This window comes from Chiloscyllium punctatum, chromosome 33 (assembly GCF_047496795.1).
Source record: "Chiloscyllium punctatum isolate Juve2018m chromosome 33, sChiPun1.3, whole genome shotgun sequence".
Lineage (NCBI taxonomy): Eukaryota > Metazoa > Chordata > Chondrichthyes > Orectolobiformes > Hemiscylliidae > Chiloscyllium > Chiloscyllium punctatum.
This window is the reverse complement of record NC_092771.1, coordinates 10226570-10246603: the sequence shown is the minus strand read 5'-3', so window position 1 is coordinate 10246603 and position 20034 is coordinate 10226570. Positions and strand designations below refer to the sequence as shown.

The following is a 20034-nucleotide window of genomic DNA, read 5'->3' as shown; positions in this document are numbered from 1 at the left end:
TGGAATATTGCGTGTGCAATTCTGGTCTCCTTCCTATCGGAAAGATGTTGTGAAACTTGAAAGGGTTCAGAAAAGATTTTTCAAGAATGTTGCCAGGGTTGGAGGATTTGAGCAATACGGAGAGGCTGAACAGGCTGGGACTGTTTTCCCTGGAGCGTCAGATGCTGAGGGGTGACCTTAGAGGTTTAAGCAATTATGAGGGGCATGGATAGGGTAAATAGACAAAGTATTTTCCCTGGGGTCGGGGAGTCCAGAACTAGAGGGCATAGGCTTCGGGTGAGAGGGGAATTATATAAGAGACCTATCGGGCAATTTTTTCACACAGAGGTGGTACGGCTATGGAATGAGCTGCCAGAGGAAGTGGTGGAGGCAGGTACGATTGCAACATTTAAGAGGCATTTGGATGGGTATATGATTAGGAAGGGTTTGGAGGGATATGGGCCAGGTGCTGACAGGTGGGACTAGATGGGGTCGGGATATCTAGTCGGCATGGACGGGTTGGACCAAAGAGTCTGTTTCTATGCTGTACATCTCTATGACTCTATAAACATGATTTACCAACTATACCTATTGCTACATTACACGACTTAAGGCCAACCTGTGTCTAAGAACTCTGAAAACACAAATGAAATTGAAACAGTCACCAAGCCATAATCTAAGAATAAATATTAAGTTATAGCAACACCACTTTTTGTAATTATTCCATGGAATGGGAGCATTGTCGCCAAGGCCATCATTTTGTTATTCACCCCCCAAATGTCTAAGTTGGCACTAAGTCATCTTCTTGAATGGCTATAGTCTATAATTAGTCATAATATACTCATATTGCTTTAAGGGAGTGTGTTCCAGGACTTTAACCCAGTAAGAATGAAGAGGCAATGATATAGTTCCAAGCCAGGATGGTGAAAAACCTGCACGAGGTTGCAGGTGGTGGCATTCCTACTTATCTACTGACCCCGTTCTTCTAGGTGGTAGAGGTCTCTGGTTTGGAAGGTACTCTTGAAGCCTTGACAAGTTGCTGCAGTGCATCTTGTGTATTTCGTACACCGCTGTCATTACAGGAGGTGGAAATGAATGGTTAAGCTCATGATCAGATACCGAACAAGCAGACTTGTGTGAAGTGAGAATGAAAGTTTTAATTAAAGCAGTAAGCTCCAACACTATGAACTAACAGAGATGAACTACAAAGCAAACGTCAAACATACCAAGATCCAAGCAGCCATCAGTGATAACATGCACGACCACAGCAACTTCAGGTTCAGGCTACAACATGCTTCAACAGGTTCCATTTTTGGGTTCCTCCCCAGTTTACTTTCCACAAGCTAGACCCACAGTGCAGTTACAACGGATCAAATTGTGCACAGGCACACGAGTATTGCAATTAACTATTCCATACAGATCTGGGATATTTTGGCAACAGAGGTATCAGAATAGAGTATTTCCCAAATTCAGCAACTCCATAAGCCAGGCATGTCAGGTTGTTAAAAAATGGCCCTTACCCATCGAGACAGAATGCACAATTAATAAAACAGAAGAAATTTCACTCAGTTTTGTGAGGTATTTTCAGGTGCAGCAAAATGGCCTTTGTAAACAGATCTGCTCTGCAGATTAAATAAATTGTTAATGAGTTTTATAAGCCAAGTGGCAATTTGTAAATAAAAAGCAACATTTATTTTTATAGTAAATATCTTTATTTAAGCACTGTATTCTGATTTAATGAGGGATGTATCAGGGAATTATTGACAAATACAAAAACAAATTGAATTTTTCCAGTGAATTTTCACTGAGGAATTATGACTAATATAGAGTCTGAATACTGCCCTTCCTTGAGATCAATTTCAATTCAGTTATTTCTTTCTAGTTGCTTGGTTTGAGTCATTGCCACAGGATACTGTGTATTGTGTGAACATGACAATGAGGTCAGTGTGCACTGCACACTCAAATGCACAAAGTCAATAATAAAACAAAAGGTAGCCCCAGCCTTAAACATTCAATGCTTTGCTTTTGAGCTAGTAGTTCATCAGAATACATGATATTTTAAAAAGTTGAAATTGACATTTTCAGTGGTCTTAAATTTTTAAGTAGGATAAAGCTTAGGTGGTATTTGTATGAGCAGCTGAAGTATGGTTACAGGTTTGTGGCTGTGATTCAATCTCAAGCATACACAAGCACTTACTGTCCACTGTTAATTTTCAGAAGAGCAGAAGGTATGTCAGGTGCTTACCCCATGGGGAAGAATAAGGTGAATCATAACTATCATGCATAGAGCATTGACAGCAACATTGCTGCTTTGGGAGCACTGTGCAATATGGGGGAGGGGTATATTAACACAAGGACATTTTCTTAAATCCTTCCAAGAATCATTTGTTACTACAAGATGCAGTGAGAGAAACAAAAACAGGGAGAAACATTTTGTTTTTAAAAGTGGAGAGAAAAGGCTGACTATCAAATCCAAGCCTAGAGAAGCTACAGTCATCATCTGTAAATTTTACAGACAGAAAGTTAGCATCTCTTTTTTAAAAAAAAGCATGCCATGAATACATTTGCAAAACTAAAAGCTACCATCATGCTGAGTTTCATGTGCATGAAAAGAGCTAGCCAGATTTTAAACAGCACCAGATAGTAATACTGTACGCCAATTACTGGCAATGTGAATAGGCCCATAAAGTACATGGTGAATAGGCTCCATCCAAAATATAATAGGCTTACGTGGATGTCAATAGGTTGCTGACAAATTGCCAACATTCACAGCTTACTTTTAATTTCTGCAGAGTTCTATGCAACTGTGGCACACAGGCAGCTTAGTAGCAAAGTGGCAAGCTCTGCGCTCTCAGCGCCAGGGAGTAGTTTGATTCCAGCATCAGGTAACTGTGCAAACTCCACACAGACACAGACTCCCTGTGCCTGCATGGGTTTCCATCAGGTGCTTCAGTTTCTTCTAGACAAAGGATGTGCAGGCTTGGTGAACTGGCCATCCTAAACTGCCCTGTAGCACATAGATTAGGTTGATTAGCCAGGATAAATGCAAGGTTATGAGGGGTGAGGGTGGGGGGCAGGGTTTGAATGGGCTGCTCTTAAAGGGATTGGTACAGACTTGATGGGTTGAATGGTCTCTTTCTGCCTTCTGAAAGTGACCATAACATTATAGAATGTCCAATTCTATGCTAGAAACGGGTTAGAAACAATGGCCTTAAACTGAAAAGATAATTACAAAAAGGAATGAAAAACAAGAACTGTAGATGCTGGAAACACTCTACAGATCTGGTAGCCAACTGACGTTCTGAAGGGTCATCGCACCCAAAACATTAACTATGGCTCTCCACATGCTGCCAGACTTGCTGAGTTTTTCCAGAATCCTAGAATCCCTACAGTCTGAAACAGGCGCTTCAGCTCAACAAGTCTACACTGACCCTCTGAGTTTAACAATCTTAACTCCTGACTGGAAGCAATGACAGACATTAACATAGAAAATTCATCATTTTAAAAGACAGCTTGTAACAGTGCATTTATTGCAATCTTCACTATACATCCAAGTGAAATGTTGAGGTCCTGGAGACTGCTCAGAAGTGACTGTGAGCTCTATCCAAACATCAGAGTATTGAGCATGGATATGTACATTTTTGAGCTTTGACAAGCAGCCAATAGAATAGGTAGTGGGTTAGGAGAGGGATGAAGAGCTGAAAGGAGAATCCTACAGATATGGTGCACAGTATCATAGAAATGCCCAAGGCGCTGCATTAAGCCTGAATAAACCATCCTGGAATCAAGGATAGGCTAATTTCTGGGTGGTCTGCAATACTTCAGCAGATTCAAAATTGCTGAAGGGCAAATTTAGAAAAATATGAAAGGTTTTCTGTATAGAAAAAGTTTCATATAGGAAGAATAGTGAGGCCATTTAATTACATAAAAGTTTATAATATCACGAGAGGTATAGATAGGGTTAATGGTAGGTGTCTTTTCCCTATGACAGTGGATTTCAAGAGAAGGAAGCATTTTTTAAAGATGAGAGATTTTTTATTTTAAAAAAAACACAGGAGGGGCAATTTTTGTTTTTTTTCTAAAAAGGTGGGTCGCATGTAGAATGAGGAAGTGGTGGAACAAGCAGAGTTACAATATTTAGAAGACACGTGGATAAGTACTTGAAAAGGAAAGATTTGGAGAGATATTGGCCAGGAGTAGGCAGGTGGGACTAGCTTGGGATTGACAATTTGGACCAAAGGGTCTGTTCCGGTGCTGTGTGACTATAGGTGTGAGATCGAATAGAAATGAAGAGATATGGGAGAAAAGGGAAAAGGGAATTTCACTTTTTTTATACAGATGTACCATTGAAAGCATCCTATCCAGATGCATCACAGAATGGCAACTGTACTACCCAAGACCACAAGAAATAAGGAGTTTTGAACACAATCCAGTCCATCACAAAAACCAGCCTTCCTTCCATTGACACCACCTACACTTTCCACTGCATTTGGAAATAGCCAACATAATCAATGACCACTTCAACCCATTATACTCTTTCACTCACTTCCATTAGGAACAAGATACAAAAATTTGATAACACATACCAAAAAATTTAAGGACAGCTTCTTCCCTGCTGTTATCAGACTTATGAATGGACCTCCTGTATTAGAGCTGATCTTTCTCTGCACCTTCTCTGTAGCTATAACACTATATGCTGCATTAAGTACGTTATGGTATTTGTCCAATTAGCATGCAAAGCAGGACTTTTCACTGTTTCTCAACACATTTAACAATAACAAAATCAAAAACTTTTTAAATAGGAATAGAGAGCAAACATTTCTCCATAAACACAAAATGCAGTTCTATATGTGACCACTGCACAGAAAAAGGAATACCCTGCAACAGGCAGCCTCAAATACAAAATTGCCTTACATCAGCTACCTGATATAGTACATTCATAAAGAAAGAAGTAAAAGATAAAAGCAGGATATGATTAACATTAACACACACAGGTTATGACCTATGAAACATGACTATAACTCTGTATGAGATCAACCACTTACCAGATGGTTTTATAAGAGACACAGGTGTAGTTTATGATAAGAGTAGGCAAGTCAACAATTACAGGGCAGTTGAAAGGGAGCACACATGGTATCTTTGAAGTTTTAATTCTCACCAGCGTGAAAGATTTACACAGCATGTGTGCGGTGTTAAAATCTTGTTTAAAAAAACTAACATATTCCATTTCCACATTATACACCAAAGTAATTATTTTAAAATAACCTGTTTAGACATCTTGACACCTCCAGAGCAGGTAGGACTTGCACATAAACTTCTTGCCCAGAGGTAGGGACACTGACACTGCACCAAAAGACCCTTCTACACATCTATTTATGCTATTTTGAATAAAAGCAGAGGGGCGAGTGCTTCTACAGAGCCAGCAAAGGCTTGATTGGCCACACGGCTTCACTGTGTTATGAGACTCAAATGACTCTATTCCAACTTATTCTTCAACCTTACCTGAATAGCTGCAAATGCCAAAGCAGCCATAATGACGTACATCATGATTTCCTGTAGCTTATTCACCACTAGAACCTTGCATCCCTGTGATTAAAAGAACGAAATAATGAAAGCACTTTGTTTTCCATATCTCTCCCCCAACCCCATATTGTTCAGTGAATCTTCCAGATTTCAGCCAAGTCATCATCCGTATGTAAGCACTACAGATCCTCAAAGCATTTGCATCTGAAGCCAGAGGATAATTAAATCAGAGATAGGAGTGGGTTTTTAACCTCTTCATCCCTCTACTTCATTCCATGATAGCAGGCACAACTACCCTGGATAAAGGCAAGAGGGAAGGAAAAAAAATCAATAGTCCATTATTGTAAATTTAAGAGCTCGCACATGCAACAAGCATGCATGGAACTCTCATTCCTTTTTCACAAGAAAGCCAATCACTCACTTAGGATATGCCACAGTTAGCAGGTGAACTGGAAGGAAAATGTTTACTTTTTCAAAATGTATTATGGGTTATGTATTGCGGTTTATAAATTGATAATCAAAGAAAATGCAAGAATGTTCCAACATATACTAACTGCAATTACAGATTTCATGTAAACATCAATTGTAAATTTCTACATGAATTCAGTGGGCTGAATGACCTCCAGCATCACACCAAATTTCTTTCCCCACTACCCCAAAAAAAAAAGCAAGCTGCACAAAAATATTTGTGAATCTCTGTTTCAGATATTATTGCTTTTAACTGGTAAAGTGGAGAATTATCTTTAATTTCCTTTAGATAAAGTATATCAGACTTAATTTTTTAAAATGTTCTTCTATGCGAGCGACACTGGGGAGAGCTGTATTTGCTCTTCATCTCTGTTTTGAGAAAGTGGCAAGGGATCTTTACCCAAAGTGATTGGCTTTCCAGAACATTAAGAGACAGCCAGAGAGTTATGTATAGATTAAACTAAGTGATAGGTTATTTTCCAGAAAAAGCACAGTGAACCTTCTTTTTTTTTTTAAAAAACAAAAAGGAATGAAATCCATCTCCTTTTACATGTTCTTTTTTCTTCCCTAGTGTCAGCCTATAAGTAACCAGATTTGCTTAGTTCAGTTACCCAGCCTGCATGGGGTCCATGAATGCATTCCAAGTTTGGAGTACGACCTGTCACTCCTCTAGCCTGCTGCTATAAGACAATGTATAATGCCAGCAGTTTGTTGGGCCCAACTTCATTTACTTTGTCTAAAGAAATATTCAAATTAATGTTGAATATAAATTTGAAATGATATACATCTTATTTTAATAAATTGTGGGTGTGGATCACATTTATCCCCATCCTCAATTGTCCTTGGGCTGACTAGCCTGCCAACCACAAACAGGCAGTGATTAGAGGGATACAGACCATGACAAGGCAGATGGAATTACTTGGGAATGGCATCATGATCAACACAAATGGTGGGCCTATTCCGGTGCTATATCATTTTATATTCTGTTACTATGGATCGGCAGTCATATGCAGGCCAGAACAGATTAGAATGACAGATTGTCTTCCCTAAAAGATGCAAGACAACCAGATAGTCTTCATGACTTTAAAAGGATAGGTTTCACAGGCACTAATCAGACTAGCTTTCAATTCCAGATTTTATTGACTGAATTTTAATTCTATGGCTACCATGAACACGTATATAAAAAAACAATTTCTTGAAAACAGACAAGGAGGTATTTTCAGTAAAGACAGAAGTGCCGAATAATTGAAAATGTACTTGGGTACAAAGTAGAATTGAAGAGAAGAATAAGAAAAAGGGGTTTCATATTTTTGGAGCATAATTTAGGTAGAGTCCTGCAACAAGGCTTACAGTAAGTGCTACAACTGTGTTGACAGGAAAAGTAGTATGTAGGACATTAACATATCCTGAGAAAGTCTGAATACCTCTCATGAGTGCTTTGATCAATAAACCCACTGCTGTGGAACAAATCTACCCACTGCCTTGAAAAAGCAGCTACTTGGAATTTGAGCCTTACTGGAATTCAAGTTAAATGAGAATTTTTGACATACAACTGATCCAAGTAATTTTCGCCTGCAACACTAGTCGTTTGTTCTTGAACACCCTTACCTCCGAATACAGGTCAGAAGGACGTTGCATGCTGCCTGTGCAGTTACTGACACCCGATCTGCAGCAGCTGATTGGTACACTATTATTCTTTGTCTGCTTGAACCACTGTGTATTTTCCCAATCAGAGAAATTGTGGATGCCACAACAACGCAGCTATAAAACAGCAACACACATTTTGTTAGAACTTGTAACAATACACATTACAAATGGTAGTTCTTAAAATTGATGCCCGCAAATCCCTGAAGAGGCCAAAAATTAGATTTTGTAACTTTGACAACTTGCCATCATAATTTCTGTAACTGCATATAAAAATATTTGCAACAATTCTTTTAGAAGGGAAACCCACCCTGTCAGACATTACGATAGGAGAAATCCAAAAGAAGTTATTAACGTTTGCCCTTCCACCACCCAATCTCATGCAGAGTTTCCATTAGGGACTATATATAAAACAAGAATACTGCTGTTTCAGCCTCATTCAGCCAGGGGCTTAGGAAGTAAATTGCAACATCTCAACTGCTGCCACAGCCTCTTGTCAGTTACCTTTGCAGAAACCATGGATCAAAAGGAAGGCTTTTCACAATTCTTCAATCCCCCATATATTTTAAGAAACTACCACATTTCGTAATGATATATAAATTGGGTTAACTGACTGTTCCATTAATTGAGTTTTCTTCATTTAAAAGAAAAACAGTAGGATTATATTGCAAGTGGTACAGTAACATTAGAGGGGTTTGAATCACAAGCTACAAGAGCAGCCAGTAGTCATCTGAAACCTTAGGAGCAAGTTACCATACATTTACAGAAAAAAAATCTATCTTACTCTGCTTCGGATGTTTAGGAATCAGGTCATATTGTTCATTATACATTATAAATTACAATTATCAATCTTGCCTGCTCAAGACAAGTGATTACAATATACATAATTACACATGTAGGAGGATACAACTTCCACTGTGCCAAAGTAGTAACTGTATTGCAATTAAACTAGCTTCAAAGGCAGTGGCCTGGAGGCGGTTGGGAACATTGGGTAAGGCTTCCTACTGCTGACTGTTATCTATCCTGCAACCGAGACATGAAACATCTGCCCCAGACAAAAACTATGGCATTAGAGAAAGGAACGTTATATCCTGACCAACATCCTCCTTTCAATAACTAAACAAAACCAAAACTAACTGGATATGCGTCTTTTTATTTAATGCATTTGCATAACAACTAATCCGCCAAAGGTAATTCATTATGTTAATGTATTAGATAAGGTTAACATAAGCCTTTCAATAAATTGGATTTGCATAAACATCTTGTTACAAGTGTTTTCTCAGCACGGAACAACTTGTCCAATATTATGATCATATAGATCTTTGGGTGCTGACTGATGAGCACTGGAAGCAATATGAAGACTGCAATTGTATAAGAATAATAAAAGGTCATTAAAACGTTCAAGTTAATACACTCAGAACAAAAAGGAACAGCACTGTCTATGCATGTAGATCACATGGTCAGTGCAAACCCGACCAGAGAAACAGTAACTTGCCACTTGTGCTTGCTGGCAAAAATCTCTCTCCAGTGAATTGGGGGGTCAAAATAGTCAAGGCAAAACAACTCAGCTGGGAGAACTAACCAGGCGTGCCCCAATATCATTGAATAGTTTGCAAGGTTGGATGCAGCCTACAGTGTGCACTATGACATGGAATAATTTAGATGAGAAAAATGAGGCTGTATCATCCAGATTGCATTGCCAAAAAGTTATCAAATTGACTACGCTAACCACAAAGCATATACAGAAAGTGTGCATATTGTGCATTTATTCCCACCTGTCTTTGTACATAATCGATTGCACGACTGGCAGCATCTGGATATGTTCCATTGTATTCATTGTACACTTTTTGAATGCTATTATCAACTTCATCCTCCACCTGTACAAAACAGAACAAAGTTTAGGCACCTTCACACTGCATGGATGACTTATTTCACAACAGACAAAGGGTAAAGTAGTGTGGTTATAAACAATATATTCCTCAATGTATTCAGAAAATATAACCATTAGCATTTACTCCAGTGGATTCAATTTATTTCAAAACTGAATAAAAACTACACCCTGTTGCTGGTTACAACCCAGACTACCTCAAGCATCGAAGTGAACCAGAATATTTATACATTAAAATTGCTTTGTGACACTTAAAAGCAATATGAAAGTTGCTACAGAAATGCAACATGATCCTATCCAAAGTGCTTTACTTATTTCACTGTGCGCAAAACTGCAACTACAAATTTTTAATAAAATAAACTCACTTTGCATAATCCAATTTATTACTTGAAATTAATTATGGTTCATAACTCTGGAGTAACTTTTTTGTTCTTTCACTGGATGGAGGCCCTACTGACTAGGCCAACATTTCTTGCCCATGCCTAATTTCCCTACAGAAGATGGAAGTGAGCATGCCTTCTTGAACCAATACAATGTCAGGTATAGGTACACCTGCAGTGCTATTATAGACGGAGGTCTAGGATTACCAAAGCAGATTAGCTTCTATACTGACTGCCTTATGTCACTTTATTTCAACAGTCTATTTATAAAGCCTCTTTTAATGGCTTAAAGGGTGTGGTATTGCATTAGCCTTACGAAAACTGCTTGCACTCAATTACAGAAAACCAAACATAAAAGAGTTTACACAATCTACTCAGTTATAAGCATCAATACCATGGGACTCAGGGTTAAACCAAGGAGAGCACCACAGGTGTGTAGAGTTTCAAGTAAAAACAGACAAAATTTACAAAGTTGGTGAAGCTGGCAAACCGTGAAACAATGAAGCAAATGAATCAATAGCTTACTCTTTCAATCCTGAAATCTAAGCAGTAATTATGGGGATCACCTCATGACAGAGTACCCCACTTTGAAATTAGGGTTATCCAAATCTCAGATCTTCCTTTCACATTCAAAGACTATTTTAGAGTAAGCACAGGAAAGAGAGGAAATGCCATTCCAGTTTCTCTATTCAGTGCAATCTCATGACTTGTCATGGCATTTAGCTCCTTTATTTATATACAAATTAATTTTAAAGTTTCAACACCAGGACCAGAAGGCAAGAACTCATCCCAGACGGTAATTATGGTGTAATATATACCCTGACGTCAAGTTTAAACTCATCTTTTGCTAGTTTGAACTTGCATTCCCTTGCCCTGCTGCCATTACTATAATAGTGCATTTTTCTGTACCACACTATGAATCTACCCTTTCAAACTGCATTTCAAAGCTGAAAACTCCAAGGTTCATCAGTCACTCCTTGCAAATTAATGTTATAATTCTAGTAAAGTCTTCTAGCTCTTCTCTGTACAGCATCTGGGGCTTGAAACTCTTGACTGCAAGTAATAAATATAGTTCTCAGGGTTTGGGCTGACCAGAGAGATTATTCAGGGACTTGGATCGCTTGTGATATGACTCAGTTGTATATTTGCTCTGCCAATCTTTACACAAAATTAAAAGAAAAGGTTGAGATTTGAACATGTTCCCTGTTAGGGTGCACAGGATGTGTGCGTGTGGACAGTGTCATATAATTACACAACCAGCTATTTTACTATAATTAGAGGCATTAGATAAAAAAAGCTAAATATATACAATGATATTCTTTTGCCCTATAGCTTTGCAGATGTGGAAGGCGTTCTGGCTTTATTTTCCCCTCCTTTTCTTGAAGTCATGAACACCCATCTTCTTCAAACTAATAGAGCATTATCTCGCATCTAGCGCAGTATATGTATTTACCTTTGCTCTGTAGATATAGCCAAGTACGACAACAACCCACTCTGTGATGAAAACTAATAAGAGGATCAGCACAAACTTTGGGGAAAGAAAAAAAAGAGACTTCAGTTATTGTAGAACAAAGTTACATTGTTAACCTGTGTTTCCATTTTGTTTAATTTATTTTCAGGACGTAGACATTCTGGCAAAACCAGCATTCACGGTCTATTCTTAATTGCCCTGAAGAAAATGAGCCAACTTATTGAATACAACCGAGTGACTTGTTAAGCTATTTCAGAGGTTAGTTCACAAACACATTGCTGTGAATTAAACATCACATTCAGACAAGACTAGTAAGAGCAAATTTTCTTTGCTCCCCTCCCAAAGGAAACTAGTGAACCAGAAAAGCTTTTTATGATAACCCGTAGTTTCACAGTCACCATTACTCAGGCTAGTTTGTTAGAGGTTTATTTCATTAATTGAATTTAAATTTCCCCAGCTGTTTTAAGTAGCACATAAAGAGATAAACAATTCAAGTGGACTGATCAACAGATGTGGAGCCATAACAGCGTTTCAATTACAAATTACATTGCTGCTTGGCATTATTAGACTCAGTAACCTTATGCCAGATTTTTCCAATATTGTCACCAGCAGACATTATCCAGTAACATGAAAGGCAATCTCTCAAAATTTTCACATGCTGAAGATTATGCAACTGAGGCAGAGACACCAAAAGACCCCAAATGGTGAGATGTTGTTCAATCAGCAGGGAAGTCACAATGAAGTACTGTCACTGGCCGATTATCTTGATGAAAGTGTACCAGCCACCATACAGAATAAACTCGGAGTAAGATTCTCTGCCAACTTTGACTCATTGACCATTTAAATGACTTGGTGGACAGCTGGTATTGATGAAATCGTACCTCAGCATGAGTCAGAGGGTGGGGAGAATTAACACCTTTATAAAAACAAATAATTCAAGATTCACTTCTCAGATCTATAACTGAACTCAAATGAACAGGCAGCCTGAATTTTTTGCAGCTAATCATGGCTATTTATTGCTAATTGAATGCTATGTGGAAGAAACAGTAACCATTTTGATGATACCTATTTACAGGGGATTCAAAAGTCAAAAACCCCAGTGAGAATCCAACTAGCTAGAATTCAAGACATATTTTACCAAGATTCATTTCAATTACAATTTTAAAACTGCAGTATCCTACAAGGCAGGATGTTTTACTTTAATTTACTTGTACAGAAATGTCATTTTACAGCTACTTACAGTTGCCAGGCCACATTGGCTTTCACGAATCGTGGCACAACAGCCAATCAAGCCAATGATGAACAGCAGAGTCCCAACCCCAATGATGACAACTGCAGGAATCAGCGTGTACACATCTTCAAAGAAGTGATCATAGTCATCATATGTAATGAAGACGTAGGCCCCCACGTAACACAGGATACCTGCTGCCGCCTGCATAAAAACATTTTAAAATGAATTCATTGAAAAAGTTTCAATTGCAAGTTATTCAATCAACTATAGGGTATTGCTATTTGGTCACAGGCTCCAGCTTTATTTGGGTTATGTAGCTTTCAAGAACACATTTATTACGCATGACAGCTGTTGCATAGTGGTGATTGGTTTTACAACCAAGATGCTTCTGTAGAAGCTTCAGAAGAGAAGTCACAGAAAACCATGGTGTGAGACATGTACACCAGAACGGATGGCAATTTCACCTGAGTTTTAATTAACAATTTAGATTCACAATTACTATGTTCCAGAGTTAACTCTGGATTACTGGATCCACTGGATTTAATCAACCCAGTAACATAAAAACTGCTCAAACATTTTGAAGCTGATAACCAAAGAAACTGATCTGCTAGTAAAACTTCAATCCTTGACTGACCAGAAAGGTTAACTTTGATCACTAAAAAGTTCTGCACTGGGGCAGCATGGTTTACAAAGATGTTTAGAAACAAAAACCACCATAACTTTACAATCCAATCCAATTATGTAGATACCTCACTCAACAATGGAATGATAATATGAAGGAATCCTGGAATGCTTTAAAAGTATAATGTCTTCTGTATAAAAGCACCTATTTAGATTGCATAGTGGACATATTTCCTTTGTCATTGCAAGTAGCATTTCTTGGAACCAATCAAGATTTAAGAGCTGTACCTCAGAGTCATAGGGATGTACAACATGGAAACAAACCCTGCGGTCCAACTCATCCATGCCAACCAGACATCCTAAATTAATACACTCCCATTTGCTAACACTTGGCCAATATCCTTCTAAACCCTTCCTATTCATATATCCATCCAGATGCCTTTTAAATATTGTAATTGTATCAGCCTCCACCACTTCCACTGGCAGCTCATTTCACACACACACCCTGTGTGAGAATGTTGGCCCTCAGGTTCCTTTTAAAACTTTCCTCTGTCACCTTAAATCCTGTGCCCTCTAGTTTTGGGTTGCCCTACCCCAGGAAGAAAAGACCTGTCTATTTACCCTATCCATACCCCTCATGATGTTATGAACTTCTGCAAGATCATCCCTCAGCCTCCAAACACTCCAGGGAAAATAGCCCAGCTTATTCAGCTTCTCCCAATAGCTCAAACCCTCCAACACTAACAACATCCTTGTAAATCTTTTCTGAACTCTTTCAAGTTTCACAACATCCTTCCAATAAGAGGGAGATCAGAATTGCACACAGTATTCAGAAAGTGGCCTAACCAGTGTCCTGTGCAGCCATATGACTTCCCAACTTCTATACTCAATGCACTAACCAATAAAGGCAAGCATACTAACCTATATACCTACACCTCCACTTTCAGAACTATGAACCTGCACACCAAGGTCTCCTTGTTCAGCAACACTCCCCTGGATCTTACCATTAAATGTGCAAGTCCTGCAAAACGAAGCTCCGTATATTTATCCAAATAAAATGCCATCTGCCAATCCTCTACCTATTGGCCCACCTGATCAAGATCGTACTGCACTGAGGTAACCTTCTTTGCTGGCCACTACAACTCCAATTTTGGTGTTATCTACAAACTTACTAACCATACCTCCTAGGTTCACATCTGTATCATTTATGGAAGTGACAGAAAGCAGTGAACCCACTGATCCTTGTGGCACACTGTTTGTCACAGGCCTCCAGTCTGAAAGGCAACCATTCATTACCTATCTTCAATCCAGCGCTGTATTCAAATGGCTAGTTCTCCCTGCATTCCAGGAGATCTAACCTTGCTAACCAGTTGACCTTGAGGAATCTTGAACACCTTAATGATGACGTCCATATAGATCACATCAATCATTCTGCCCTCAAATCATTACTACTTCAAAAAAAACTGAAGTTCAAGAGACAATTTCTTTTCCAAATACATGTAAATCCTGTCTCTCAGGATTCCCTCCAACTTGCCCACTACAATGTCAGGCTTATTGGTCTATAGTTCCCTGACTTTTCCTTGTTGCATCTAAAGGTTCAGCTCATAAATTGAAGAGGAATTAGGAAGATAGAGGACAGGAAGAGACACTGGCAGATCTTCTGACCAATCCCAAAAGCTAATACAGTTGGTTCTGATATAAAGTAATAGTTCCGTTCTCATGCAATCTTTCATAAGAAAATTGCGCAATAGCAAAACCATTTAAACGCATGGGGCCAGAATTGCGTTATTGCCAACACAGGGAAGGAAAGTTAGTGTTCTACAAATAAATGTCTAAAAGCTTCATTCATATTAAAGCCAATTTGCTTTGAAGAAATACATAGCAGAATTGACTGTCCCATAATCACCTATTCACTTAAAATGCCTACATATTAGTTGCTTAAGTTTTCCACCAGCCTTACAAGTTTCCCCATTAGGTATACAGATGCCTCTCTCCAAGAACAAGCTTGCATTCCTTCATACAACTACCACCTTAAATTTACTGAAATTATGGATAGTTACAAATTTTGAAGCATTTAAAGCAAATGTTTTAAGGGACATACGATTTGATGGACATTTTCTGCAGACCTGATATAGATTAAGGATTACACATTTTTTTTTACTCTGGTACAACGACTTGATCTAAACTACACCGTTGTATTCAATGCAAAATGAAGTTCTGCAATCGACACCAGGTTGAATCACTTGAGCTGGGTCACTGAAACCACTGGTTCCGAATCTCTCTCTCATTTCAGGCCTTGCAAGCATGTGCAACAGAGCCTCCAGGTATCATGTTTAAATCCTTATTTATTAATTTAGTACACTAAGTTATTAACACTAAAGTTTAAGAGCAATGAGTCAACACTAAGGCAAACCTCAAAATCAACAAACAGGTCAATTCAGTGACTTGGAAAAGACTGAGTTGTGAGGAAGAGATTACTTGGACTTGAGACGCATCAAAAGCTCAGTTTGGACCATTTCGGATTGCAGGGGGTTAATGTCTATAGCATATATGTTATCCCATATAGGTAAGCAACACTACAAAATTTTTAAAAGGCAGTGATGCCAAGTGATATGAAACAATTATACTCATTAAAATGGAAAATTAAGCACTGTGAAATGCAGAACTTTGGAGGCATGATTTAACCAAATTTCAAGAGAGCCCGAGCAACTAGAATGCTTTCCATGTTGATAGTTGACAGAACCATAGTTTAAAAGATGGGAGCTTGTGGCACTTCACTAACTGAATGTCCTGCTGTAAGGTCAATGTAGAGGTCCAACTGCAATTTAACAAACTGGTGCACAGACATGCAGGATCAGTTCCTTGCTTTGATTTGAGGCTAGTTATTCCACTGCCAGATTTACATAACACTTCAGGCATTTTTGTATTTATCAGGTGGATGAACCACGTTCACACAGTTGGCTGCCTTTATACTTTGGTAATCAAACAGAGCTGCTACAGTGTTTTACATTCTAAGTGCCAATACAATTAAAAGATCCAAAAATTTTCAAAAACCTTTGATCACATAGTGTCCCATTGTGAAATATAAAAAATTTTGAGTCCATGCTCTGTCAAAACTCAATGACAATCACTCAAGGCACATAAACACCAACATGATCACTACTACATGGAGAAACGAAGGAAAATAAACTGTGTGTTAACAGTCAGACCTTTCTTGGTCCTTAATTTTTTTAGAATTATGGGATTTGTAGCATAGGTAACAAATACTGTAATGTAATTGTTCAAACACATTAAAGCCAATTCGCTTTGGAGAAACACACATTATAGCAGAACCGACCGAACCATAATCGCCTGTTCCCTTAAATACCTACATAATAGTTACTTAAATTTTCCACCAGCCGTACAAACTTTCCCCATCAGCTAAACAGCTGCCTCTTTCCAAGAACAGCTTGCAATGCTTCAAATTCCAAAAACCTTTTAAAAAAAGTTATTGGGGTTAAATTATGGTCAAGAAATGTGGTGTTGGAAAAGCACAGCAGATCAGGCAGCATCTGAGAAGTAGGGGAAATAGACGTTTCAGACACAAGCCCTTCATCAGGGTTAAATTATGTATGGTTACAAACCTTGAAGGATTTAAAACCTTCTTTCAAGCATTCCCCTCCAGAGTAAACTGTCTGTTCACTACAATAACAGTACCCACTCTTTGGAAGTACCATCACTTTATTTCAACTTCATTACCATTGCCACTTACAATTCTTGATATAGTATCTACACAACATCTCATTTACCACTGTTCAAGTTATATTGAAAATATTCAAAAAAGGTGCCTCTCAACAAAACAATGGCTCCATGCTAAGCACAGAATAGTACTCAAAATGACTGGATGTGGCATTAATCACCAATGTATTTTGTTACATTTTCACAAAGTAGGTCAGACTCAAAACATGAACAGGGCACAGTTTCAGTTCAATGTACAAAGTACCAGGATTTTCATTAGTTAAAACAGATAAAGGGACTGGTGACATGAGGAATATGCAGTGTAGGCACCTGCTAATCCACAAGCCTAAGATAAATCTTTATAACATCCAAGAGGTTTAAAGTCAGAGTGCAAACATGTATAACTAGAGCAATTTGGTATCAAATTACTACAATTTCTTTCAATATCCTTTGGCCTAAACACAAACTTAGGATTGGCAGTGCCAGCTTTTAAAGCGTTAAGTTATCCATTTTCCTTTCCACCATAAAAATTATCATTTTGAGGGAGGGTAAAAATGATTCCCAATTCAGTGATCTCTATTGGAAAACATTGCAGGTACATATGGAAGAGAAGGGGAGATAGGTGCAGAATTGGAAGGTATTTTGGACAGTCTGTTCATATTTCCAAAAGCACAATGGGAAATATGGTTCAATTAAGAAAATTCAATGTTTGAAACCTAGATTTTAGTAGGAACATGGAATTAGTCTGTGGAATTTCTCTTTAAATGTCTACTTTTCTGTCCTGAAACAATTAACTCTTGCTAATTGATACAGATCTAAGGATTGCAGCCAAGTTCTCACCAATATAATGGGCATGTGTCAACACTCAGCAAGATGATCAGTATCTCCCAGTTCATGCCAACATCTATGCACACATTTCAAGAATGAATATCAAAAGCAGGAATGGTGGCCGATGTTTCCTGTCTCTCCCCAGCCTAGAGGAAACTGACAAAACATTGCTCAAAGTTAACTCAGCTTAGAGTAGAAATAACCAGGAACAATCAGCTTGTAAGTCTTATTTCAGAGGGCAAGGCTCCATGGCACAGCAAAAGCTCGAATTCCAAACTATCCCACATAGGTGATAAACCAAAGATAAGACACTTTCACGACCTCAAATTCATAGTGATATTCTGTTTGGACATCAGCATCAAGCCCTCCCAGCCCCAATTCACCTCCAATAAACTGTTGAACAATGCTGGCTATCAACTGATCAACTGACAAAGACAGGCAACTACCATGAAATGACATACAAGCATTAGCAAGTTAAAAAAAATGGAAAATACAAATATTGGACAGCCTAATGACTGTGGACAAACACATAGGTGTGGAATTGAGCAAGTCATATTGAGAATTTAAGTTTAATGTTTATCTGTCCTATTCCAAAGAGAAGCAGCTACTTTAAAGTAGAACCATACTGTTCAGTTCCCAGCAATTTTGTCTGTTAACTGGATGGGCCAGTGCTGGAAAGGCTGAGTTTAAAAACACATTTTTAGGGTGCTTGAGGGATTAGTGGCAGGTTGCTTTTTTGAACTGGTATGTGCAAAGATAGAAATCCCACAATAGTGTCCTAAAGTAGGGAATTCAAGACCTGCCAAACCCTTGCACACTAGAATGAAGACAAAAGCGCCAGCTGCAACTCTCCTCCAAAGTCAATTAGATTCATATCAAACATCTTTGGCCTGTATGCAGCCAACTGGGTGATATTAATGGAAACACACTGCACCATTAGTTGCCATCGTTAGACAAAATTACACAGTATAGCCATTTAAGTAGTTTTTTTTTAAAGAGCAAAAGATGGCACTGTGCTTAGTTTTATAGGGATCTAAATTTGTAATAAATAATTTACTTGGAGTGCTGAGGCACAAGCATACAACCAGAGCTCCAATTTAGAATTATGCTAATCATATTTAAAGAACAGTTCAAAATACATGTTAACATTACACTGCCACATCCATGCATTACAAATAAGTTTCAAAGCAGATATGACAACTAGACTGAGTCAAAACTTCACATCAGTACTAGAGGTCCAAACTATTTCCAGCAAATGGACTATTCCTTTCAGAACTGCATAGCTGTAGACATGCCCAGGCAAGCTCAAAGATGATAGCAAACAAAAAGCTTTGCCTTTCAGTGTCTTAAAATTAAGTAATTTTAAATCTTATTCTAGGGTGGAAAATACTGAAAAGTGTGCCATAACAAATCTGATTTAAAAAGACTTTTATATTACGTTGGTATCAGCAGATTACACGGCATAAAGATGGTCTTCCCATTCCTTTGGGCTAGGAAAGCAGCATGGATTTAATACTTGCAGTTTTGGCAAGCAAATTCATGATTATTGGGACGGCCAGCTTATTTTAGTCAAATAAACTATCTTTGCATTAGATCTCTTGTAGGTCACATTTCACAATTTTGTAGTTTATTCCAGAGATTCAGAAAATAAAGGAATTGCTATTTCCTACAATAAAGCTGACTATTTAGTGGTACTGTATTTAAGTGCGGTTCCAAGATTTTTATTGCCATTTAGGGCAATAAATCCACATTCTGCCAAAGTGCCCACTCCCCACACTCACTCATCCCATAAAATTAGGAAACGACTTTGGTGCTAAATTACTAAAGTTTGCTATCAAAAAAAAAACACAAACAGGCTTAATACAAACTAAATGTCTTGATAGAAGAATAATTTTATCCAGAGCAGGGCTGCAGATCAGAAGGTCTGAAAATTGTTCCCTAGACGTTGCTGCGTCAACAGCTACTGGTCTGACTGGTAAGACATCGCAAGGGATATCAAACCAATTTGAGAACTTCTTGCTATCTCAGATTAGCTAACTCAACAGATTAGGACTTGACTGCACAGAAGTATAAACATTGAAAACTACAATCCTCAGAAAAAGACTTCAACTATAGAATATTACTAGCTTGCCTTCCTTAATTGGAACACTGGGGAACATTGAGGAGAAAATGGTTTTTCAATCTACCTTGCTAGTTTATGAGTTGTCAATCCACAAAACCAAATGTGGTTCTTCAGGAAAATGTGAAACCCTCAAGAAAACCTGATGAGGAAAATTAGGATTTA

General features: G+C 38.2%; 1 protein-coding gene across 1 annotated transcript in view; it reads right to left on the bottom strand.

Annotated features, from left to right (window-relative positions):
* Nucleotides 1-20034, bottom strand: part of LOC140458416 (tetraspanin-3-like) — a 41807-nt gene that overhangs the window by 16367 nt on the left and 5406 nt on the right. The window contains exons 2-6 of the mRNA XM_072552946.1: nucleotides 12594-12785; nucleotides 11336-11410; nucleotides 9390-9491; nucleotides 7579-7731; nucleotides 5482-5565 (exon numbers count right to left, since the gene is read on the bottom strand). Coding sequence (XP_072409047.1) covers nucleotides 5482-5565; nucleotides 7579-7731; nucleotides 9390-9491; nucleotides 11336-11410; nucleotides 12594-12785 — 606 coding nt within the window. The remainder of the gene's footprint in view (nucleotides 1-5481; nucleotides 5566-7578; nucleotides 7732-9389; nucleotides 9492-11335; nucleotides 11411-12593; nucleotides 12786-20034) is intronic.